The sequence below is a fragment of the Lactuca virosa genome, chromosome 4, assembly GCF_052849685.1.
Source record: "Lactuca virosa cultivar CGN04683 chromosome 4, Lactuca_virosa_CGN04683_v6, whole genome shotgun sequence".
NCBI classification, from domain to species: Eukaryota; Viridiplantae; Streptophyta; class Magnoliopsida; order Asterales; family Asteraceae; genus Lactuca; species Lactuca virosa.
In genome coordinates, this window is record NC_136429.1 from 396112535 (window position 1) to 396138992 (window position 26458).

The 26458-nt window shown below is 33.9% G+C and overlaps 1 protein-coding gene and 2 long non-coding RNA genes across 9 annotated transcripts; 1 reads left to right on the top strand and 2 right to left on the bottom strand.

Moving 5' to 3' along the window:
* The first annotated feature begins 526 nt into the window (after nucleotides 1–526).
* On the top strand, nucleotides 527–4467 carry LOC145108846 (uncharacterized). Of its 7 annotated transcripts, none has more exons than XR_013708590.1 (7): nucleotides 527–1481; nucleotides 1565–1656; nucleotides 2128–2185; nucleotides 2277–2391; nucleotides 2623–2692; nucleotides 3178–3483; nucleotides 4191–4467. It is a non-coding gene; the product is annotated as an uncharacterized LOC145108846 (long non-coding RNA). The 7 variants fall into 7 exon arrangements; XR_013708592.1 differs by having other exon boundaries at nucleotides 527–918; nucleotides 1334–1656; XR_013708593.1 differs by having other exon boundaries at nucleotides 527–918; nucleotides 1346–1656.
* A 9049-nt stretch (nucleotides 4468–13516) lies between these two features.
* On the bottom strand, nucleotides 13517–19118 carry LOC145108847 (TMV resistance protein N-like). The gene is made up of 6 exons (XM_079045935.1): nucleotides 18465–19118; nucleotides 17160–18270; nucleotides 16769–17062; nucleotides 14970–16658; nucleotides 14731–14769; nucleotides 13517–13958 (listed from the first exon to the last, which is right to left on the bottom strand). Exons 1-4 carry the CDS (start codon nucleotides 18941–18943, stop codon nucleotides 14973–14975), a joined length of 3570 nt encoding a protein of 1189 aa, XP_078902061.1. The 5' UTR covers nucleotides 18944–19118; the 3' UTR covers nucleotides 13517–13958; nucleotides 14731–14769; nucleotides 14970–14972.
* A 4782-nt stretch (nucleotides 19119–23900) lies between these two features.
* Nucleotides 23901–25902, bottom strand: LOC145169042 (uncharacterized). Its single transcript, XR_013742257.1, has 3 exons — nucleotides 25112–25902; nucleotides 24582–25034; nucleotides 23901–24293 (listed from the first exon to the last, which is right to left on the bottom strand). It is a non-coding gene; the product is annotated as an uncharacterized LOC145169042 (long non-coding RNA).
* Nucleotides 25903–26458: the final 556 nt, after the last annotated feature.

Consider the following 26458-nt stretch of genomic DNA (forward strand, 5'->3'; position numbering starts at 1 on the left):
GATTTTTGTTGGTTTTGCATATTTATGCAGTGCTAATTTGTAAACAAGTTAAATCATTACTCTGAAAGAAATTGGAACATTGCTCTACATTATGGCAATTCAATTTCAGTAGGGTTGTATCATTTACCTGTTCATTTTCACTTATAATTGATAAAAAAAATAAGGTATAACTTTTGTAGGCATATGAAGTCTTTACCATCAAACTTATTTGTCTGAGTTGGAATAGAACAAACATCTTTGACATTATATATTTTCAACATTTTCTACTTTATTTTTGTGACATTATTGTTGAAATATAGGTACTCATAATTATTACATTGAAATTTTTAGTGGTTTATAAATTTTGAGTGAGGGACGTAAATATTTTGAACTTTCATGTTATATATATATATATATATATATATATATATATATATATATATATATATATATATATATATATTAAAAAATTGTTCCCTTATGACATTACCTAACCGTTCATAGGGTTATTTAACTGCACCTTAATTAATCTTACACCGACCCACCGCCACAAATACTTATCTATTCTTTTTAATCGTTCACTTCCACCGCCTCAGTTACCGCCTTCCCCACTGCTCACCTTCTCCGTTTCCCTCCACCGCTTACTTCCCAGCTACGCATGTCTCTACCTTCTATCAAACTTCGCTTCAGTCGCCAGTGGATTGTGCTTTTAGGGTTGAACGATTTTAGTTTATAGAAGATAAATGGTAAAAAAAATGGTTAGGCTGAGATTAAAGCAGAGAAAATCTTGAACCTTTTCCGTTTTATAAATCGATCTAGCCTTCCACGATTGGAGGTCGCCACCTTCTCTTTTTGCTTATCTGCTTCCCTTATCTGCTTATCTCATGCCTGGTTACGCTTCCTATCCTTAGTAACAGAGTTCAGGTATGTCAATTTAAGGTTTGTCTCTTTTTACCCTCTTCTACTTCTTCTCTGTTGATGGCGTTGTTTGATTTCGTCCTCTGTGTTGAAGGAAGTAGCTAAACTTTGTTTTGGGTATGATTTGGATAGTATTTTTTTCATTTTGATTTCCATCTTCTCCTACTCTAACTGTATTAATTTCTGTTTGGGTCTGATTTGGAAGTCCATCTTCAGCTACTCCATCTTAAAGTTAGTCATTCTGTTTTGACATAATGAATTCATATATAATATTGGACAAAACTTCTCTGTCAAAAAAGAAATAATTTGGGGCTTATTAGATTGGTTTTTTGCTCATAATTGGCACATCAACTGCTTGATGAAATGCTTCAAAGAACTGGTATTAGAGCTACTCCATCATTGACTATACAAGCTTCTTAACACACTTTTATATAAGTTTTTGGTCTAGGTTCAGATACGCATGCTGAGATTCTAACCAATGAGTTTGGCAAGTATGGTGAGATCGAAGACTGTAAGGCTGAGTCAAGTATAGTGGAAACCATTTACCTGATGTGCTCTCTTTTCTGATAATCTCTTTGAATAAGGTTATTAGTGTATCAGATAGCAATTCTTTACCATTTTCGTTTTAAGAATATAAATTTTCTTTGTCATCTCATTTTTGATTTAGTAAATAAGAGCAGCAGATGATTGCGATATGTGTATGTTGAAAATGTCTGAATCAAGTAAATATGTTGAAAGCGGTGGATGGTAGGTGGTTTGGTGAGTATATCCATTTCATTAACCATTTAATCATTCATTTTTGGGTATTTTTTTAGTTAATTTTTCTTTTGGGAACTTCATCGTGAGGTTTGATGTTTGCGTGATTAATTTTTCTTTTGGGTATTTGTTGATCCTTGCATCCTTTTTCACTTTTATTATTATTATTTTTTTGGTTTATTAATTAGACATAATCCCATTGAATTTAAATGCTTTTTTAATAGTGAATACAAATTTTGATGAAGCCTTTCCAAATTCGAGCTTCAATTCTTCATTCTCATAAGAATTTGAATATATAATGTAAAATTTTTAATATTTTCATAATTCTCTTAAACTTCTAATCTAATTTAATTAAAAATTATTATCGTGTAAAATTAAAAAATCCGGAGTTTTCTGTTAAAAAAAAAAGGACTTAATCGTAACTTTTCCCAAAATATTAGGACTTTTCTGACAATTTCCCTTTAAAATATGCAGCAAATCAACATTCGTGGAGTAGTTACACCATTGTCTTCATTATACTTTGAAATTTATGGTGAAATATAGCACTGTACCTATTTTTATTAGTTTCCTATTCATGATTTTGAAAAACCATTTAGTCGCATACATGGTTTACATTTGTATAGGTGATTGATTTGGGTTTGAATTATTGGCCAACCATGTCAGCAAAGTCATAGAGTGTACATGCATTATTGGCTTCATACGATGGTCAAAGGCAAAGGACTTTCATGTGAACCAATGGTTAGTGGTTAATTTCAATGAATAATGTAGGTGCATAAAATTTAAGCTTTTAGTGTTGTTTAAATTTTCAACTAGATTGATGTATTGATTGATTGCGAGTTACAGAGGTAATAAATACAGTTCATGGAGGGTGATCTAAAACCTGTTCTATTCTTTCCCAAATATTGGGATTTTTACTTTTGTACATTTGCAGTTTATAGTGAAGACCTGTATTATGCATTTTAATTATAGGTACCCTGGATTTAACACACTCAAGCTATGTAATAGAGGTGGAATGCATGTTGCCTTTGTGGATTATGAGGTATGTCACTTCATTTTATTTTTGACTCCTTCAAGAGAAAGCAATAGTCCTAATTTAATTAAGTTTTAGTGGTAAATGCACAAAAAAAAAGGTTAATATTTCGGGAAAATTTCGTTCATATCCTTAAAAACCTTAAAAATTACTTCAATATCCTAATTATTCTTTTATACAGTGTTGTTTAAGCTTATACCACGTCCTTTGAAATTAAAAGAAAAAATGGGATTATTATTTCATTATTTTTCAAATTGTTATCTTGAATGAAAGAAAAAAAAGTGGGATTACTACTTTATTTAAGTAATCTTTGTTGGAATTTTGAGTTTTACGAGAAGTTAATGCAACTTTAAAATGTTGGGGGCCTATCAGTTCAGCAATGAAAGTTAAAATTTGAATATTATTTTCTTTGAAAACATCACAAATTGTCAAGTTATGCTTATTACATATATTTATTTTTCACTTCTCAAAAAGATTGGTTTATTGTCTTGCAGCTAATTGTTGCTCGCAGATATCATGAAGTTGAAGAGGTCTGATATGAAAGAAATGCAGTTGCAAACAAGATGACAGGAAAAGTGGAACAATTAAAAAGCATAAAGACTCATAGAAGAAGCTATACTTTTGGATATGTGAAAGTTTGTAGTTTATGTTGTTGACTACTGGTATATGTGTGGTATTCAAATATAAGGGTTTAACATGTTTTTGTCGAGGGGTTTTACTGTTCTGAGGCTTCTTTAATTTCTACAACAAGAGGGTATCAGATTCTCCACCTCATCACTGATCAATGACATCAAAGAAAGGTAATTTCAGTTCTCATATGGAAAATTAGCCTATTTCTTTGGCATTTAGCTGTTGAGCACGACTATTTCATTATGTGAACAAGGTGAAACTTTTGGTAGTGAGCAGGGTTAGATGATAAAGAAACATAGAGATTGGTGATGAATATTTTAGTTTTTAAAAATCAGAGATCGGAGAGGTAGAAAGTAATACATCACTGTCTGTTCAGTATAAGCCTAGAATTAATTACTGTTACAGTTTCTGTACAGTTTACTTTTGTGAGTAAATTGATGTGTAATCATAAGGATTTGATACTTTTATTGATCATCACAACGATATTCTTTTGTTCAAACTAAGATAAAATGTATGATTGAACTTTAATGTAGTGCTTTGTATGATGAATTTGGGAAAGAGTTGAATGGTTCATTCTATTGGAAAAAAGATGTTTGTTTTATTCATAACTTTGATATGGTTAGTATTACATTTTCTTCCTTTCATTTGATTTATCATTACTCGACCACCGGTGATTTTCTTGATTCATGAATAGATTTAAAGGCTAGGGTGGACTGTGGAGGACTTATTTAGTCAAAGTTGGTTGGTTTTTTCTTCTTTCTAACTATTTAAAAATAAATGGCAAATTTTGTTAAATGGAAACTTTTGGTGTAGAAGTCAAATGTTGGGAATTTCTTATCTATAACCATTAACATATGTTTTAATTAATTTTCTACAGAGATCAAACCGTGACGTCTGAGAGGGGAAGTGAAAGCAGTTTTGTTCTATTCAGGTATATAGGCATAATTTGGCTCGATCTTAGGGGTAAGGAGTACCAAGTTCTGAAAGTTAGTATCTTATTATAAAAATCACGGCGATAATGATCTATATTTAATTACATAATTTTTTTGTGTATAAATAATTTTGTGTAAATAAAGGTCATGTAAAAACTATACATACACCAAAGGATCAAGGATGCGTGTGGGCACAATAAACATTGAGGTTTACCTTTCTAATGGCCTTAAATTTGTTGATTATGAGTTTCTGAGAGCATACTGTACACCTATTATTTTAGTTATGCATTTTTTAACAAAAAATTATAGTTATGATATCATGTCAAAATTAAGTTTCCATCATCTAATATTGCTATATAACAATATATAGAATTGATTTTTGTTGGTTTTGCATATTTATGCAGTGCTAATTTGTAAACAAGTTAAATCATTACTCTGAAAGAAATTGGAACATTGCTCTACATTATGGCAATCCAATTTCAGTAGGGTTGTATCATTTACCTGTTCATTTTCACTTATAATTGATAAAAAAAATAAGGTATAACTTTTGTAGGCATATGAAGTCTTTACCATCAAACTTATTTGTCTGAGTTGGAATAGAACAAACATCTTTGACATTATATATTTTCAACATTTTCTACTTTATCTTTGTGACATTATTGTTGAAATATAGGTACTCATAATTATTACATTGAAATTTTTAGTGGTTTATAAATTTTAAGTGAGGGACGTCAATATTTTGAACTTTCATGTTAAGTATAGTAGCTGAAATAATCATATTTGGTGAATGGTTGTAATATATCATGACTACTACCGAATTGTTTTGGCCTGTGTTAGGATGTTTTGGGTTGGAATGTTTTGTTGAGAGACTATTTTCAACACATCTAATTTGTTTACTAATAAACATATGTAACATATTTATTAAAATCCAACACCTAAGACCACGTGCATGACTTGTTGTGCATGTATCTAGCTATCTTTTAATATATGTTTAGTTTGTTTTATTTATGTTCTCCAGAAAAGTTATTCTTGACTTTGTCTTTTTAGGTAGTAGGTTGTCCATTATCTTTAGGCTCTTATGTTAGTGGAGCAGTTTTTTATGTTTCTGTCATTTTCCTTTTACGTGTAAGCCTTCTTAGGCATCAAGCTTTGTCACTTTTCTATAATGAAGTAACACAACTTTTGTGTAACGTTCCTGTGTTGTCTAATTTCCCTGCACACACTTTACATAGTGTTAACAAATCAAGTGACAAAGCTTGATGCCTAAGAAGGCTTACACGTGAAAGGAAAATGACAGAAACATAAAAAACTGCTCCACTAACATAAGAGCCTAAAGATAATGGACAACCCACTACCTAAAAAGACAAAGTCAAGAATAACTTTTATGGGGAAAATAAATAAAGCAAACTAAACATATATTAAAAGATAGCTAGACATATGCACAACAAGTCATGCACGTGGTCTTAGGTGTTGGATTTTAATACTCCCTCTCAACACCAACATTCACCATTCCCATTGTCTCACAGAAGTTGGTCAATTTCTTGCTTGAGAGGCCTTTAGTGAATGAGTCTGCAACTTGGTCTGAAGTTTTTATGTATTGAAGGTCTATGTCTCCATTTAAAACTTTCTCACGGATGAAGTGATAATGAACCTCCACGTGTTTGGTTCTTGCATGAAACATTGGGTTCTTAGCCAACTGTATTGAAGAGAGATTGTCACAATAAAGCTTGATCTTGTGACCTTCCCATTCATGTAGATCTTTTAGAAGTTGAACCAACCAAACACTCTCTTGGGCTGCCATTGCAGCAGCTCTACACTCTGCTTTGGTTGTGGATAGAGACACTGTGGGCTGCCGTTTACTGCACCATGAGATTGCACTAGACCCCAACATGAACACATATCCTGTTGTAGAGCGTCGTGTGTTTAAGTCACCTGCATAGTCAGCATCGCAGAAACCAACTAGCTTGCACATTGACTCCCTCTTAAACACAATTCCTTGATCAAGTGTTGCTTTCACATACCTTAGAACTCGACGTATGGCAGCAAGATGAGATCTCCTAGGGTTTTGCATGAACCGACTCAAAACCCCTACAACAAAAGCTATGTCAGGCCGTGTCAAAGTGAGATAAATGAGGCTTCCCACAATCTTCATGTATATAGTCGTGTCTTCTAACTCTCTGCTGGTATCAACACAAAGTTTTGAGTTTGTGTCAATTGGTGTCATTGCTGGCTTACTGTCAATCATTCCAAATCTACTCAAGAGATCCACAGAATACTTATGTTGGTGTAGAACAATGTCTCCATTCTCTTCATACTTCAATTCTAGGCCCAGAAAGTGTTTCAAATCACCAAGGTCTTTCATGTGAAACCGAGTACATAGATTCTTTCTCACTTGATCAACCACTTCATACAAATCACCTGTGATTATCAGATCATCTACATAAACCAGCACGATTGCAACCTTACCTTCTTCAGCTCTTACAAACAAACTTGCATCAGCAGCTGTCATCATAAAACCATTGTGATCTAAAAACTCAGCAATTTTACCAAACCATGCTCTTGGGGATTGTTTTAATCCATACAATGCCTTCTTGAGTTTACATACATAGTTTGGATGATCTTTGCTCTCAAACCCTGTTGGTTGCTCCATGTGAATGACATGATCCAGATCACCGTATAGGAACGCGTTGCACACATCCATCTGTCTGAGTTTCCACCCTTTGCTGGCAGCTAGGGCTAGGAGGACACGTATAGTTGTAAGCTTTTCCACTGGGCTGAAAGTATCCTCATAATCAAGCCCATATTGCTGAGAGAATCCGCGAGCCACTAGCCGGGCTTTATACCTCTCTACAGAGCCATCTGCCTTCCGTTTTATCTTGTATACCCATTTACATGATATGGGCTTTACTTCTTTTGGCTTAGGTACCAGCTCCCACGTTTGGTTTTGAACTAGGGCTTCCATCTCTTCCTCCATAGCAACCATCCATTCTCTTTTTATACAAGCCTGTTTAAAAGATTCAGGCTCACATATCTGGTTTTCAATAACAGCAGCATGTGCATATCTTGGATTAGGTTTCCTTAATCTTGATGATCGCCTAAGACTTGAAGACTCATCTCTCTCATCATCAGAGTTAGAGGAATTGAAGACCCCTGTCTGCCATGGATGTTGTTCTTGTCTTGGAACAATATCTTCTTCTATAATAGTATCTACATCATCAATGTTTAGATTGATGGTAGAGGACTCCACACCTTCCTTGAGTACGTCGGAATCAGGAAGTGTTTCATGATTTGTTGACCACCATGAGGATGTCTCGTCAAAAACTATGTTTCTTGAGACGTAACACTTGCCACTGTTAGGATCACAGCACCTCCAGCCTTTTCTCTCTGAATCATACCCAACAAATATGGAACGGATAGCTTTCTTCTCCATCTTATGACGTAAGTGACTGGGTATAAACACATAACATACACAGCCAAATACTCGAAGATGGCTAACATTTGGTTTAATACCAAAGAGCTTCTCAAAGGGCGACACAAAACCCAAATTCTGTTGTGGGATTCGATTTATAACATAAGCTGCAGTGTTCATACCTTCTGCCCAGAAACGACCTGGGACATTTTTGTCATGGATCATGCTGCCACATATTTCAGCTAGGTGCCTGTTTTTACGCTCTGAAACTCCGTTCTGTTGTGGCGTGTTTGGACAAGTTAATTGTCTTCCGATTTTGTGTTCCCTTAAGTAATCAGCAAATTCTTTTGCCAAGTACTCTCCACCATTGTCTGATCTGAGTCGTAATACACGATGCTTTCCATCTCTTTCTGCTTCAGCTTTAAACTCTTTAAACTTACTGAAGGTTTCTGATTTTTCTTTCATGAAGTATACCCATACAAACCTTGAGAAGTCGTCGATAAAGGTCACCATATACTTCATTCCTCTCACTGATGGTTGTTTCACAGGTCCGAACACATCTGAGTGTATCAACTCCAAAGGTGCCTTTGCTTGATATGCGGACTTTTTGAAGGGCAATTGGTGAGCTTTTCCATATTGACAACCTGCACACACTAGGCCTTTACTCACTTCTAGTTCTGGAAGACCGCTGACAAGCTTCTTTTTCATCATAGTGTCGAGTTTGTCATAAGCTACATGACCCAAGCGCATATGCCAAAGATCCACATTTTGATTTTTCTTTGATTTATCTACATATGCAGTTTCAGCAGACATCACATAGATAGACTCCGATCTTCTTCCTTTGGCAATTGGGTAAGATGGAGTTTCAAACTCCTTATACACTTTGACATCATTGGGACCAAAAAGCACATAATGACCAGCTGAGGTTAATTGGGAAACAGAGAGCAAGTTCTTTTTCATTCCAGGAACATGATACACACTTTTTAACATCATCTCCTTCTTGTTTTCTTCCGGGTGAAACTGGACATCACCAACGTGGGCAATTTTAAGTTTTGAGTTATCAGCAATCACAACAACTCTAATTCCACCATATTCAACTGCATTTTGAATAATCTTTTTATCTCCCGTCATATGATTTGAGCAGCCGGAATCAACTACCCATTCATCTAACTTGTTCTTCGATTTTTCAGTTGTAGCTGCAAGGGCCATGACATGTTCATCTTGTGCAAAATGTGCTTCAGCATCCCATGCGTCTTCTTCTTGAGCAGTTGCTGCATTGCCTTCTTCCATACGTTGTTGTGGACAATTTATTGCCATGCGTCCTTTTTGACCACAATTATAACATTTAAAAGGAAACTTTTTGTTAGACCGAGAACTTTTCTGCTTCTCCACTGATTGTTCTCCCTTCTCATTGTCATGATTTCTCCTCTCGTTCCGTTTGTGCTTATCATAATTCTTTTTCTGTCCCTGGTTTGAGTTAGCCTTGTACTTCCCTTTACTTCTCTCCACATAAAGGGCTTCATCTTCGGCTTTAACAGAGATGCTTACCATCTGTTTTGCGAGAGCCTCCTGCCAAGAGGTTTTCAAACTCTACCAAAGAAGGTTGGACATACCAACCTTGTATTGCAGCCACAAAGCTTCTAAACTCAGGCTTTAAGCCGTGAATAATGATCCGCTTCATATGAGTCTCAGGAATATAAGACTGTGGATCAAGTTCTGAAATCTCCCTGCAAGTTGACTTCACTTTATGGAAATACTGAGGAATAGACATCTCACGTTGAGACACAGAGAGCAACTCATTTTCCAGAAGTTGCAACTTTGTGTCATTCTTTTTCGAGAACAGTGATTGAAGAGTTTTCCAGTCTTCGACTGGAGTCACAACATCCCGGATGTGTTAAAGAATGTCTTCTTCAACTGTTGTCTTCATAATAAACATCGCCTTTCCCGCCTTGATCTTCCATTTTCGCAGAACCCCATTGTTATCTTCAGCTTCTGGTTGCGCTTTCTCAGTACCATCTACAACCTCCCACAAATCCTGCCCCTGCATGTACGAAGTGATACAAGTGGACCATGTGTTGTAGTTTTGGTTGTTGAGTTTCTTGACACCACCTACTACTTGAAGATCAGCCATGGGTCTAGCTCTGATACCAGATTTGTTAACACTATGTAAAGTGTTTGCAGGGAAATTAGACAACACAGGAACTTTACACAAAAGTTGTGTTACTTCATTATAGAAAAGTGACAAAGCTTGATGCCTAAGAATTTTTTTTTTTTTTTTTTTTTGATTGACAGTAAGCCAGCAATGACACCAATTGACACAAACTCAAAACTTTGTGTTGATACCAGCAGAGAGTTAGAAGACACAACTATATACATGAAGATTGTGGGAAGCCTCATTTATCTCACTTTGACACGGCCTGACATAGCTTTTGTTGTAGGGGTTTTGAGTCGGTTCATGCAAAACCCTAGGAGATCTCATCTTGCTGCCATACGTCGAGTTCTAAGGTATGTGAAAGCAACACTTGATCAAGGAATTATGTTTAAGAGGGAGTCAATGTGCAAGCTAGTTGGTTTCTGCGATGCTGACTATGCAGGTGACTTAAACACACGACGCTCTACAACAGGATATGTGTTCATGTTGGGGTCTAGTGCAATCTCATGGTGCAGTAAACGGCAGCCCACAGTGTCTCTATCCACAACCGAAGCAGAGTGTAGAGCTGCTGCAATGGCAGCCCAAGAGAGTGTTTGGTTGGTTCAACTTCTAAAAGATCTACATGAATGGGAAGGTCACAAGATCAAGCTTTATTGTGACAATCTCTCTTCAATACAGTTGGCTAAGAACCCAACGTTTCATGCAAGAACCAAACACGTGGAGGTTCATTATCACTTCATCCGTGAGAAAGTTTTAAATGGAGACATAGACCTTCAATACATAAAAACTTCAGACCAAGTTGCAGACTCATTCACTAAAGGCCTCTCAAGCAAGAAATTGACCAACTTCTGTGAGACAATGGGAATGGTGAATGTTGGCGTTGAGAGGGAGTATTAAAATCCAACACCTAAGACCACGTGCATGACTTGTTGTGCATATGTCTAGCTATCTTTTAATATATGTTTAGTTTGCTTTATTTATTTTCCCCATAAAAGTTATTCTTGACTTTGTCTTTTTAGGTAGTGGGTTGTCCATTATCTTTAGGCTCTTAGTGGAGCAGTTTTTTATGTTTCTGTCATTTTCCTTTCACGTGTAAGCCTTCTTAGGCATCAAGCTTTGTCACTTTTCTATAATGAAGTAACACAACTTTTGTGTAAAGTTCCTGTGTTGTCTAATTTCCCTGCAAACACTTTACATAGTGTTAACAATATTAACTTATTTTAACATATAATTAATGGCGTAAATAAACAAAAAAAAAAAATCAATAATTTTTCTTTAAAAACAAATTTTATAATGGGTTTTCAGTAAAAGGTGAAAAAAAGTAAAGAGTTTTTCTAAATTTGAGATTTGATATTTTATTACAAAAATATTTTTCGCTAATTGCCATCTGTTTTTGTTAAACATGGGGATGAATTTTGGGAACATTCTGCAGTTTTTATGACATCATAGGTAAAAATTGAAAAATCATAATCATAACACATAGTTTTTTTTGTTGCAAGGAAGACTTGTGAGAGGTGCAATTAAGTGATGGTGATATATAGGAGTATTACTTTTGAGCAATAGTTGTAATTCTGGAAATAATTTTATGAGGAATATTTCCAGAAAAGATGCAAAGGTTTTCTTTACATAAATTACAAAAAAAATAAAATAAGAAATGATTTGAAAATGATATCAAGCACACCACAAATTTGTCGAGTTATTTTTTTTTGTTACTATGCAATATGTTTTCCATTCAATTATATAAAAATTCACATCTAATAATTTGCTTTTTGTTGCTTTTAGATGAAGTTATTGCGGAAAAGATACAGAAGAGAGGTTGGGCTTGCACTTCAACTTCATGAAAGTCGGGTCCTGATTTTTTAATCACTTACTTGAACAATACTTTTAATCAAATACCCTTGAATTTGTACTCTTTGAGTTATACTTCATTGTCAGATTTTTTTTTTTTTTTTTTTTTTTTTTTTTTTGCTTATTTTTTTCTATCCTCTTTAGGATGAGAAACCATCAAGTTGTATGATTATGTTAGGTGGTGACATGGCAAGAATATAGTCAATTAACATACAATTTCCACTTGTTCATTTTCAAAAAGGAGTCGTTACGGCTGTAATGGTAGTGATTCATCTCATGATCACTTACTTAGTGGTGCTCTTAGTTGAAACTTTCTATACTTCTTGTTGCAGCTCTTTGTGATTTCATTTACATTGTATATGCAGGACCAAAATCAAAAGGAACAAGCATCAATGGTTGTTTAGACCTCTTATTAAACATGTTTAAAAGCTCTTTTTTACGCCTAGATTTTAGAATTTAATCCACTCTTGATATTAAAAGGATTGAAATAATACATGTTTAAGTGTCTTTTCAAACTATAGTGTTCTAATAAGTAAAACTCCTACCAGTTATAGCAGTGTACTTTTAACTTTTTCTTATTACAGCATAATACTTTGAAAATCTACCAAATGTAGCAATGTACTTTCAAGATTCAATTTTTTTCTTATTAGAACATTATGCTTTGATTGATATATACCCAGTCAGAGAAGTGAAATTGCTTTGTCTTTTAATTGCATTGCAATAGTTGGCTAGATTTTTGTAGTACAATGTTTTAACAAGAATAAATGAAAGTAGGATGTACGATAAAAAAACAAGTGAAAGTATGTTTCTAATTCATACATTTAACCCCAAACATACATATCTCATATTTCTTATCATCTTATTTCTGCAAAACCATTGAATTTAACTTTTTCATGGGAAAAGATCAAGAGAAGATATGAATTTAAGATGAACCAGGTTACCTGAGTCTTTTCAATTTATTGCTCACTAAAATGTAGAAAAATACTGCAACTTCAGTAATGAGGCACCCAACAAAACAATTAAGATATACAAGTATCAATTAAAATCCATAACACTTCCATCTCGTGTGCAATTATGAGATCAGATTTGAAAATAAAAAATAGATTGCCTATTTAGGGTTCAAATGAAGGTCAATTAACAATATTCACTTCAGTTGCCAAGATTGTTGAAGAGCGAAATCTATCTAATGTTCCATCCTCCATGATCAGTGCAATAAAACTACTTTGGCAGCTGCCTGGTAGAAATCAATTATATGATGAAATAACTTTTTGGAATATATACATAAACCCTATGAAATCAAGGAAAAAAACAAAGTTAACATACCATCACTACCCATGATTAGTTCCAAAAAAAAATTAGTTCATAAAGAAATGTGTGTTATGTTTCATGTCCAGTTCTATTAGCAGCATACACACAACAATAAACTTGTCCCTCTATAAAATAACATGAAGAAAGTTACATGTGGAAAATTTCTTTTTTCTATTATAAGTCACTGGATTAGTAGAGACCCATCACATCAACCTTTTCCAAAGTCGAGAGACTGATCACTTAACTTAATTTTTGGGTTTTTAGCTGAAAAATAATCATTATCATCTACAACAAGACCAAAAAGACCACCATGTCAATTCAGAGAACGATGATCAACTAGAAAACAGAGAAAGTACAATAGTTCTTTGAGAAATGACTTTTATGGGCCTCTAGAGCTTCTCAAAATCATCCTGTTGTGGGTGCGTGCATTATGTGCACCCTACATATATAGCAGAACGTTTTTCCTATTGTAACAACTTTCTACAGATTGTATGGCAACTTTTAACCTGAAACCTATCAAAACTCTATTCACAAACAATTAAGGTCGCAATCAATACACATATGAGACGATTCGTAACTTTCAAAATTACAATCTTATTGTTAATCAGGATACGGTTTGGGTTGATCCATGAAAATTCAGAGTGGTAAGCTAAATTTATATTTCAAAATATAAAGCATTAAGCTTTAAGTCTAAAAACAAACTTACAAACAAGAACTACGATCAATTTTTGATTGTTCCATTAAATGAAGAATGGAACGAATTTATTATCAAAATCTTGCAGTTCAAATGACATTTGGAAAGTCCCAACCTAACATCTCTTGAGCCATGGTTCTAATGGAGATCACTTCCAACTCATTCTCATTGTGCACTATGTGTTTCTTCTTTTGAAGAAGTCTCACATTGATTTCAACTAGTAACAATGCTTCAATCAACAGGAATCCCCAACACAAAGTCAACGATACTGAATGTGGAATCAACCCTTCTTCTACCGGTATCTGCACTCAAATTTCAAGGTGAACACATGATTATATTGTGGATGATAAAAGATCAACCGTTTCTAAATTGTAATATAATGTGGAAAATAATGTTGATACATACATACATACGTTTATACACATGTATATTCATACATAAATATCAGAATAATCTTAGATATAGCAACGTACTCTCATTTATTTATGTAGTATGGCATCCTACATTCATTTCATTTGATTACAACATGTTCCTTTGTTTTTCTTATTAAAGCAATGTACTTTGAAAAATCTACTCAAGGTAGCATTGTACGTTCAAAACCTTTTCTTATTAGAACACTATACTTTGAATGATCTACCCAAATATAGCAATGTACTTACATTTTTTTTCTTATTAAAACATTATGCTTTGAAAAATCTACCTAATTATAGCATTGTACTTTCAATTTTTTTTTTCTTATTACAACATTATACTTAGATAATCTACCCAGCCATGGGATTGTACTTTTAATTTTTACTTTGAAATTCTACATAACAAGAGCATTATACTTTCAACTATTACTTATTAGAACATTATACTTTGAATGGTCTAGCCAGTTATAGCATTGTACTTTCAAGTTTCATTTTTTTTTTCTTATTTAAACATATACTTCAATAAATCTACCCAGTTAGGGCAGTAAAATTGCTTTGTAATTTAATGTCATTGATAAACTGGGTAGATATTTTGTAGTATAATTTTGTAATAGGAAGAACTAGAATTAGGATGCTATGATAAGAGAGACAGATAGCAATTTACCCGAGTGTAGGCTTAATCCATTTTTTCAGCATCTCTTTTCTGCAAAAATCATTGAATTTAGCTTTTTAAGAGAAAAAATCAAGAGAAGAGAACAAATTAAGATGAACATTGTCTGCATGTATAGTACTTTATTTTCTTTTAATTATTAATTTTGATTTGTGGCTGAAATTTAGTTACCGTCGTATCAATTTTATTATTTAAATCAGTGTGACAAGATCAATGAAGAACACAGAAAGTACCTGTTACAAAGCTTCAAAAAGTTCATCCCTGGAGACTTCTGCTGTTGGCAGCTGTACGAAGCAGTCATATAGTGGGCCTTGTATCTCCGATGTAAACCCACACGACTCAAGAAGTTCCCACGACCCGAAGATAAACAGACCTTTTACCAAAAGAATGCTCTGTGGAAGATGAATTATGCTTGTACCTTGTACATACAACTCTCCTAAATGTTCTAAACATCCAAGTTCCTCAGGTAACTTTTCAAGCAATAAACAATGATCAAGTTTGAGAGAAGTTAAAATTTTCAACATACAAATGCTATCGGGTAGATGCTTAATCTTCATAGATGACAAAGTGAGCTTCCTTAAACTTTCCAATTCCCCAATACCCTCAGGTAACTTTTCAAGCAACAAACAATGATCAAGTTGGAGAAAAGTTAAACGTTTCAACATACAAATGCTACCTGGTAGATGCTTAATCTTCGCGGATGACAAAGCGAGCATCCTTAGACTTTCTAATTCGCCAATACCCTCGGGTAACTTTTCAAGAAGCCAACAGAATATAAGTCTGAGAGATTGCAGATGTTTCAACATACAAATGCTATCCGGAAGATGTTTAATTGTTGTAGATGACAAAGTTAGCTCCTCTAAACATTCTAATTGGTCAAGATCCTCAGGTAACCTCTCAAGTAGCAGACAATCTATAAGTTCAAGAGATTTCAAATGTTTCAACATACAAATGCTATCTGGAAGATGTTCAATTGTTGTAGATGACAAAATTAGCTCCTCCGGACAATCTAACTGGTCAAGATCCTTGAACGTCTCTAGAAAACTGCCTTTGAGTTCAAGATTTCTTAAATGTCTTAACCCACAAATGCTTTGTGAAAACGTCTCAAGGTTTGTGCAAGCACACATACCTACAGAAAGAAGCATCTCAAGATTTCTAGTAAATGAGGTTCGATCTTCTTCATAAAAGCACTTAAACCGAAACTTAGGCAAGTTATTGTCGGGGTGAAGCGGGCATCTTTCTAAGGCCTCCGCAATCAGCTGTAATTCAGCTGAAGGACCAACCTCAAGTGATTCATCCACACTACAAGAAGTATAATCATCTTTGTCAAACAAAAAAGAGCTAAACCTCAAACAACCACTTAAGTCTACATGGACAAGCTTGTTTAGACATCCAATGGGGGTGTGAAGTTCTACCAATTTATGACACTCTTTGAGATATAACTTCTTGAGATTTGGGGTCATCCGAAGGTCAAGGGTCCTCAATTTTGAATGACTAATTTTGAGTTTGGTGAGCTTTTGACATTCATTGGCCATGTGAAGTTCTTCCAAACAACAAGATTCTTGAAGATTTAACTTCTCTAGATTTGGAGTCATCCCAAGGTCAAGGGTCCTCAATTTTGAATGACTAATTTTGAGTTTGGTGAGCTTTTGACATTTATTGGCCATGTGAAGTTCTTCCAAACAACAAGATTCTTGAAGATTTAACTTCCCTAGATTTGGAGTCATCCCAAGGTCAAGGGTCCTCAACCTTGAACCTTCAATGTCGACAGAGGTGAGCTTTAAACATCCAGCGGTCATATGAAGTTCTAGCAAATCATCGCAATAATGAAGAGTCAACGTCTCGAGATTTGGAGTAAGCCCAAGGTCAATGGTACTCAACCTTGAAAAACTGAGGTCAAGAAATCTGAGCTTGTTAAAGACCTAAAATAAGCAAAAAAGAAACAAAATGAATATTGGTGTAATAACAGAACAATGTATGTATAACATTATATAATGAATTATACAGATCAATCGATCAACCATAATTTTACCTTACTTTCTCCACCTTCCCAAAGTTGTACAATTCTGCTGCGAACCATTTTAAGTGCAACAAGATTATTTGCTTGAAACATTGTGGGTAAAGAACTAAAAGGGTAATAGGTCCAATCCACATATCGTAGAGCATTTGGGAAGTCTGAGCCAGCCATACTAAACTCCAAATCACTGGAAGAAACTCCAAAAACAGAAAGAAATCTAAGTTCCTTCATCTTTCTCAGACCTTTTATAAAAATATGAGGATTGAATTTCACTGAGTGGAATCGTATACATCTTGTTGCTTTAGTACCCTGCAATCCAAAATAAGTCACCATGAAACTTGTGTCATAATAACTATAGATGTGTTGGTTTTTTCTTTTACCAAATATAAGTAAACATTATCCTTACCAAATCATTAGCTAATATCTCTTCAATTTCATCTTTAATCCACAATCGGCTATGATTGTGAGGCTCATCCAGGTGCCCACGACGAACAATATTCCTGCCCATTTCTACAATACGGTCATGCATGCCTAGGCAATCACCATCATAATAAAAGTTCTTATAAATAGTTATGAGAGATTTTTGTTCAAGAACTTTTAAACCATTTCTAGCATGAAACCCACAATATTCAAGCGCTTTGATAGCCTCATCTTTCAGCCAATCTTTCATGATGCATGCAACATCTAGAAACATTTCCTTGTAATCCTCCTCTAGAGATATATAGCTTAATTCCAATTTTTTCAAAGTTTGTGTTTCCGGAATCGTTTTTAGTCTTTCTAGGGCATCTATCCATTCGAGATCAGTTTTTCCACAAAGAAACGAACCCAAAACCTTAATCGTCAAGGGAAGATCAGCCGCATAATGTACAACTTGTCTTGATAGCTCTTCATACCCTTGAATTGGAATATCTCTCCCAAATGCAAACCTACTGAACAGGCAAATTGCCTCCTCATATGATAGCAGATTGACATCATGAATGAACTTCACTCGATGCGCTACCAGCACTTGCTCATCTCTTGTTGTAATGATAATTACACTTCCCGCCTTAAACCAGTTAGGATCGCCTGCTAACGCCTGAAGTTGGTTTATATGATCAACATCATCTAGAACAACAAGAACCTTCCTATTAGGCATCCTCCTCTTCATCATGTGTTTCCCTTCATAAACACCACTAACATTGATGTCTTTATCATTTAAAACATCTGAAAGGACTTGCTTTTGCAAAGAATTTAAACCGGGGAAAGAAGCCTTTTCCCTCACATTTTCAATGAAGCTTGTACCTTCGAACTGAAAGGATATGTGATCAAAAACAGCTCTTGCTAAAGTTGTCTTTCCACCACCTCCCATGCCCTTGATCCCGATCATGCGGACATCGTCACAGCCAATTCCTAAAGATGGTACAAGATTTTTGATCCGGGTCTCCATTCCTACTAGCTTTTCATCAATGTTGAAACTAATGGAACGTAACTCTAGTGAAACCACCTCAACTATTTTTCGGATGAATTTAGCTTCATGCCTGCATTTTAAAGAAGATTCAGTAAGCTTACTCAAAATCCCATATCACCAGTCACTTTCAGATCTATAATTAACATATGAAAAATTACGTATTAAAATTTGGCAATCTAAGATGCCATATAATATCCAGGACTCCAGGTTATCCACTAGATCAAAAAGATTCAAAATATTGCAGAGATCTAATGAAGGAATTACCCGTCAGCAGTGTTCTTCAACTCCCACCCAGCCAGATCCGCTGCTTCTTTGAGAGCCTCTCTCCATATTCCAGCAGCCTCTTTATTTTGAAGGTCGTAAAAGGCGTCTGCCACTGCCCCCTCTTGTTTGCGGACTTCCCGTGGTTCCACATCATAGAAAACGGGGTAAGCGGTATGCTCGTTCGACTTCTGACACTCCATTATCTTAACAAGTTCATTCAAGCACCAAGATGAAGAGGCATATCTTTTGGAGAAAACAATGATGTAGAATTTGGAGTTTTCAATGGATCCGATGAGTTCATCACTGATGTTTTCCCCTTTTTTGATTTCTTCGTCGTCCTTGTAAGTATGAATGCCTTTTTGCTTAAGAGCATGATAAAGATGGTCAACGAAGTTCGTACGAGTGTCTTCGCCCCTGAAACTCAAAAATACATCATACTTAAAGATCTTGTGAATGGATGAAGTTGAAGAAGACGCCATTGAAGGTATGGTTGAAGGATCCTGATAAAAATCAAATTTTTGTTAAGCAAAGTTAAAATGATTGCGAAGAAATTTGGATGAGATGAATCTGGATGATCATCATAAGCAGATTAAGAAGATAGAAGATAATGTGAGATGGCGATGGGTGTGGCTGGAAGACTTTTGGACTTCTGTGGAGAAAGCCAAACCACTTATTTAGTCAAGGAACTGTAAATTTACATATCAGATCGCATTTCTAGTTACATGTTTCTTTCACTTAGTTATAACAGTTTTATTTCGAGTTATATATTAAGGCATAACGGTTGTGAAAAATATTTACCATATTTACCATTTTTGTCAGGAAGGGAAGAGAAAGGGAAGTGCAGAAGAAGACGAGTTTCAAAGAATATTATTTCCGTTTCCACGTCTCTGTATTTCCCCCTGGTGTCAATACTCTTTTTTAGTGGGGATATCGACTAAAAGTAAATTGTTTTTTAAGGTTTCTTAAAAAGGAGGCAATTTAATTATTATATACTAATAATAAAAGCACAAGACCCTTATGAACGTCAGGTTAGCTTTCTATGATCGGGGTTACTTTAATCCTCCTTCTATCTTCTCAATTGTTCCACTTTCTGTACCAAACAGATTACCTTCAATTGTTCCACTCTCTCTCTCTCTCTCTCTCTCTCTCTCTCTCTCTCTCTCTCTCTCTCTCTCTCTCTCTCTCTCTCTAGGTAGTGGGCAGAGTGTAGAGAATGCCACCACCGCCTAACTCATCGTCACTCTCCACCCGGCTATTTCGATATGAAACTTTTGGTAGTAATACATTGGGGCTTTATGTAGTGAGCAAGGTTAGATGATAAAGAAACATAGAGATTGGTGATGAATGTTTTTGCTTTTAAACATCATATTTTGGAGAGATAGGAAGTAATACATCACTATATGTTCAGTATAAGCCTAGAACTAATTACTGTTACAGTTTCTGTACAATTTACTTTTGTGAGTAAATTGATGTGTAATCATAAGGATTTTATACTTTTATTGATCATCACAATGATATTCTTTTGTTCAAACTAAGATAAAAATGTATGATTTAACTTCAATGTAGTGCTTTGTATGATGAATTTGGGAAAGAGTTGAATGGTTCATTCTATTGGAAAAAAAGATGTTTGTTTCATTCATAACTTTGATATGGTTAGTATTACATTTTCTTCCTTTCGTTTAATTTATCATTACTCGACCACTGGTGATTTTCTTGATTCATGAACAGATTTAAAGGATAGGGTGGAGGATTTATTTAGTCAAAGTTGGTTGGTTTTTTCTTCTTTCTAACTATTTAAAAATAAGTGGCAAAATTTGTTAAACGGAAACGTAACTTTTGGTGTAGAAGTCAAATGTGGGGAATTTCTTATTTATAACCATTAACATATGTTTTAATTAATTTTCTACAGAGATCAAACTGTGACGTCTGAGAGGGGAAGTGAAAGAAGTTTTGTTATGTTCAGGTATATAGGCATAATTTGGCTCGATATTAGGGGTTATGGAGTACCAAGTTCTGAAAGTTAGTATCTTATTATAAAAATCATGGCGATAATGATCTATATTTAATTATATAATTTTTTTGTGTGTAAATAATTTTGTGTAAATAAAGGTCATGTAAAAACTATACATACATTAAAGGATCAAGGATTTGTGTGGGCACAATAAACATGGAGGTTTACTTTTCTAATGGCCTTAAATTTGTTGATTATGAGTTTCTGAGAGCATACTGTACACCTATTATTTTGGTTATGCCTTTTTTAACAAAAAATTATAGCTATGATATCATGTCAAAATTAAGTTTCCATCATCTAATATTGCTATATAACAATATATAGAATTGATTTTTGTTGGTTTTGCATATTTATGCAGTGCTAATTTATAAACAAGTTAAATCATTACTCTGAAAGAAATTGGAACATTGCTCTGCATTATGGCAATCCAATTTCAGTAGGGTTGTATCCTTTATCTGTTTATTTTCACTTATAATTGACAAAAAAATAAGTTATAACTTTTGTAGGCAAATGAAGTCTTTAGCATCAAACTTATTTGCCTGAGTTTAAATAGAATAAGCATCTTTGACATTATATATTTTCAACATTTTCTACCTTATCTTTGTGACATTATTGTTGAAATATAGTTACTCATAATTATTACATTGAACTTTTTAGTGGTTTATAATTTTTGAGTGAGGGACGTCAATATTTTGAACTTTCATGTTAAGTATAGTAGTTGAAATAATCATATTTGGTGAATGGTTGTAATATATCATAACTACTATTGGATTGTTTTGGCATGTGTTAGGATGTTTTGGGTTGGAATGTTTTGTTGAAAGACTATTTTCAACACATCTAATTTGTTTACTAATAAACATATGTAACATATTAACTTATTTTAACAGATAATGGCGTAAATAAACAAAAAAAATATTCAATAACTTTTCTTTAAAAACAAATTGTATAATGGGTTTTCAGTAAAAGGCGAAAAAATAGAGTTTTTCTAAATTTGAGATTTGATATTTTATTACAAAAATATTTTTCGCTAATTGCCATCTGCTTTTGTTAAACATGGGGATGAATTTTGGGAACATTTTGCAGTTTTTATGACATCATTGGTAAAAGTTGAAAATTCGGAGTCATAACACACTTTTTTGTTGCAAGGAAGACTTTTGAGAGGTGAAGTTAAGGAATAGTAGGATGATGATATATATTACTTTTGAGCAATAGTTGTAATTCTGGAAATAATTCTAAGAGGAATATTTCCAAATGCAAAGGTATTTTTTTTGCATAAATTACAAAAAAAAATGATATCAAGCGTACCCTTGAATTTTGCTTTTGTTCCGTTTTATATAGTCGTTTGAATTTTTTTTTGTCGTCCAAATTTATAGTGTTGTCCGAATTTTAAAACTTTATCCAAATTTTAAAATGTTGTCCGAAAATAATAATAATAATAATAATAATAATAATAATAATAATAATAATAATAAAAATACAAAATAAGGGAAAAAAAACAAAAGACAAAAAAGTCATATAAAGTGGTGGAATCATAAAAGATTGGGGAGTACTTATAGCATTAGCCCTAAAAATTTGCTTTTTGTCATTTTTAGAGGAAGTTATTGCGGAAGAGATACATAAGAGAGGTTGCGCTTAAACTTCAACTTCATGAAAGTCGGGTACTATTATGACTTTTAATCACTTGAACAATACTTTTAATCAAATACCCTTGAATTTTGTACTCTTTGAGTTATACTTTACTGTGAGATTGCTTTTTTTTAATGGATCATAAACATACAACTTCCACGGATTCATTTTTCAAAAAGGAGTCGTTACGGTTCTAATGGTAGTGATTCATGTCATGATCACTTAGTTAATGGTGTATCAGCCAAGATGCCACCTATTTTCTTTGATTCTTATTGAATAGATTGCAAAACATGCAATTATCACCTAAAAACTAGTGGTTTATGTGTGTTTCAGGTAAAAAAAAATCCTAACCCTCTTACCCTCATGTAATAGTAACGTACTTGCATTTTGTTTTACCGAAAATAGCAACGTGTTGTCCATGATAGCTTGTATTTTCATTTGTTCATACCTACCATAAACTGCTAATGATTGCAACATCTACTTCCACCAAACATCAACCAAAAAAAAAAATATGACCCATGCAACACACGGGCCTCTTCACTAGTTTGGATAAAATTTCAACTGGTGGAATCATTGATAACAGTAAAAGGTGAATTTTATTTTGTTTATTTTGCTAGATCGGAATTCTCAGCGTGTTTGGATGTGCGATTTCAAATAGATGATTACCTTTTTTTAAATCTCTGATAATAATCTTGACTTTGCTATGTTTCTCAAGCACTTCGCCACAATTCCGATCACCGAAACTGAAATTAACCGCCAATGTTTTTGAAATAGTTTCGACCGTATTGACATCGTTTTCAGTTGTGTTTGATGTGTTTTCTGGTGCACCATTCCACTAACCCTTCATTCCATCAAATATCTACTCACTATTTTTTTTTATCTTTTTATCCTTTTTTTTCTATTTTAATAAATTTGTTATAGATTTTTTATAAAAACTAGAAAAGTGACCCCGTGTTGCGGGGTCGGATTTCGATTAAACCATTTCCAAAAGGAGTTTACGTCGACTACATAGTTTATTGATTATTCGGGGGGTAAAATGTTTAAAGGGTAAAGTCGACTGGCTTTGCTTGTAGATTGCAAGTCAAGTAAAAACCAATGTTATTGTCATACGATCAACGCCTCTGTCTAGGTTGAATAAGAGATTCTGAAAAATCGAACAACGGAAAACAAATAACCATTAGAAGAATCAAACCTCTGTACTTTCATTTTTACATTTACTGGTTTATTGTCAATCCTTCTATTATTTATTTCGAAAAATCTTTCTGCCAAAAAAGAATTAGGGTAATCATCTGGCTATACTCGAACAAACTAAATGCTTTCCCCCTCGATTCATCAAAATTAGCTTCACTCATCAGCTCTTGTTGGTGTGTTGGTGATCACACAACAACAGAGGAGAATCGATAAAATTCAGTTGTAACAATAAAAATTCAAAATCAAAAGTCGTCCCTTTGACACACAACCATATCAAGTGATAGAAAAACAAAAAAAAAAAGTCAAAAGTATATTGCCTAATGATGCTAAAAATGACACCAGGTGAGTGGAAACCCAAAAAGAATACATTAACCTTTCCAAAAAAAAGGTTTCCAGTGGAAATGTAAGATCAATCATCATAATTGCATATTTTAAACATTTCCCAATAAAATCAAAAGAAAAATCAACAACAAAAAATAATTGATTCATTTATCCTTACCAGATGTAGCAATTAGAACAGAACTTGATCAAATGGCTTAAAGTCATATAAATATCACTTCACATAAATGTTGGGATCATTTAGTAGTTTTAATACCATGTCGTTCATATTAATCATTTATAAAATTAAAAATTAAAAGGAAATGTAGATTGAATTAGGATATATGACTATTACTTTTGTAACATATACCAATAAATCAGATTTCTAGGCTAGTAAGGGCTTTATGAAATACCTTTTTTCTTGGTTCCAATAACTGAAATAAGAGAATTGTGTGCGCTTTTTACCATGTTTCCATCTCAACCAATCCTTCATTGATTAAAAGTTAAAACTCATCTCTTCTTATCTTTATAATAGTAAGGACCCCTATCATCTTTTACATTCTACTTCCAGATTGATTCTTTTGTTTCAGATTTGACTTTATGGTGAGAAGGAAGTTTATTACGCATTCAACAACATATATTATATCTTCTTTTTACCCTTTTTCTTACTAAAACTTCACCACCTGCCAAAAGACACAAATACCCTTATTAGTGACTAAAGTATGGGAAAAATAGATTGTGTTATTTATTTTACTGGTGGTTTCTTCTGGGGATGATGTTGTCATTCAATCCCAATTCAACAGGAACAAATAGTTTCCATACAGGCAGATGAACAAAAAAAGACATTTCTTCAAACAGGTTGTGGGCACAAGCATATATATCACATCATTTTGAACATTTACGTTATTAAGGGGTACTTCATCTGTTTTCATACGTTATTGAGATAAGAAAGTATGAAGAAAAAAATAAACCTCAACAGCAGCTGATACACCGACCTCTTCCATATTTTCTCTGAAGGCATCACGTATGGTAACAGCTAAATGAACTAATGACTCATGGGGCCCTCATTCTCGATTCTTAGTTACTCATGTTACATGTAGAGCATCACATAACACAAGAAGAGCCCCTCCTTTCATGTTAAGTAATTTCTATGAATAAGAGCCTATTGATAAAGCATCAGTGATAGTTCCCTCTGCAGAGCTTTAAATAATCCGACACTTTCTGCCAAGGGCAAATTGGTGATTTAGTTTAAATGTCGCAAATGCGAAAACCTGCATCAAAGGTGGTTAGTTATCTGTGCCTTTTGCAGGCCATCCACAACTTCAATTGTCATTCTCCTATCCAAACAAATGATTTCCTCAGACTCCAAGCATTTGTTGTAATAGTATAATGCATCATCTACCTCACCTAGAAGTAAACGACAACTGGATATAGGATATAAAAAGAAAATTAGATTATGATTTTTCCTATGTAATAAGTAACTGAGAGATAGAAATGTTACTTTGCTAATCCTCATTTCGTCTCCTCCAGATATGTCTTCACCCATCTTTGTCTGCAGAAACGAAAAAAGAAATCGAGTAATCAAAAGCAAGCCGTGATGGTTAGGCTTTAGGTTTGGTCGGCTTCTTAGTGTCGGTAGCAGTCGACGGTGGTAGCCGATACCACTGATAGCAGCGGAAATATGAAAATCAAAGAACGAAGGAAAGAGGTAGATTGGTACAGAGACGAACCACCCTTCGCCATGGAAGCACCTCTATGATTTTGCCCTAGAAATCCATGGGAAGGCAGACATCAACCTCTAAGTGAATAGATAGGTAGTCGATTTGGTACCACGGTGATGGTTAGTGATAGAAAGGATGCCAATGAGTTCAGATAGAGATCAAAGGGTTTTGGAGAAGCGGCGGGAAGTGGAGGAATTAGAAGAAGATAGAGGAGAGACAGTCGGTGGATAATCCACAGTTATGTAACCTTTTGATTGGAGAGTAATAGCGGTGACAGAGATGTGTATGGTGAGAAATAATATGGAGGAACTGTTTGTGTTGGTGAAAGGTTTTGAGAACGAAGGATTCCCAGAGATGTTGAAGAAGACGTTGCAAGGGAGAAACAGGAAATGGAGATGTTTCTGAAATGATGAATCGACGAACCCTGAGTCGGTGATCCTGGAAACACTGGAATGGGGATGTTATCTACTGTTGATAAAGCCAGAAATGAAGCCTGATTGGTCGATAAAACGGTGAGGCCACCTGTACACAAACAACCTACATAATGACATAAAATTACCTGTAAAAGAAAATAGAATTGCAACCTCACACCATTTCTGTCAAATCGTTAGGAACTTTACTATTCCTAGCTTTATACATTTTTAATATATATATATATATATATATATATATATATATATATATATATATATATATATATATATAAAAGTAGTTATTTTAAATCATATTATAATTTATTTACTTATTATTGTTTTTCTAATGAAAAAAATCCTTTTTTTTGTTTTATTTGAATGTATGTTTAATCTTATTTTTTTAAATTTTTTTGTTGACGTTTTGTTCTTTTATTTTTTTTAACATTTTAATATTTGGTTCATTTACGTTATTTAATCATAATTATTTAACATTTTTTTCGTTTATCCGAATACAGATTTTATGAGGAATATCAGTATTTAGAACTTGAAAAGTATTTAGGAATGGACACACATATATGCATTGAAGCTAGCTATAATTTGTAGATTTGAATCTAATTATTTTATATAATTTTGGTGTTATGATATTGAAGTTGAATTGCAATTGTTACATTGAATAATTTTAATTTGCTTGGGGACAAACAAAGAATAAATATG

Bases quoted from the DNA above. Each gene is read 5' to 3' on its own strand.
- LOC145108847 (XM_079045935.1), bottom strand. From the start codon at position 18,943: ATGGCGTCTTCTTCAACTTCATCCATTCACAAGATCTTTAAGTATGAT. The intron at 17,063-17,159 runs GTAAGGATAATG...TTTGGATTGCAG, and splicing joins AGATATTAGCTAATGATTTG to GGTACTAAAGCAACAAGATG. The intron at 16,659-16,768 runs GTAAAATTATGG...TGCTTATTTTAG, and splicing joins GGGAAGGTGGAGAAAGTAAG to GTCTTTAACAAGCTCAGATT.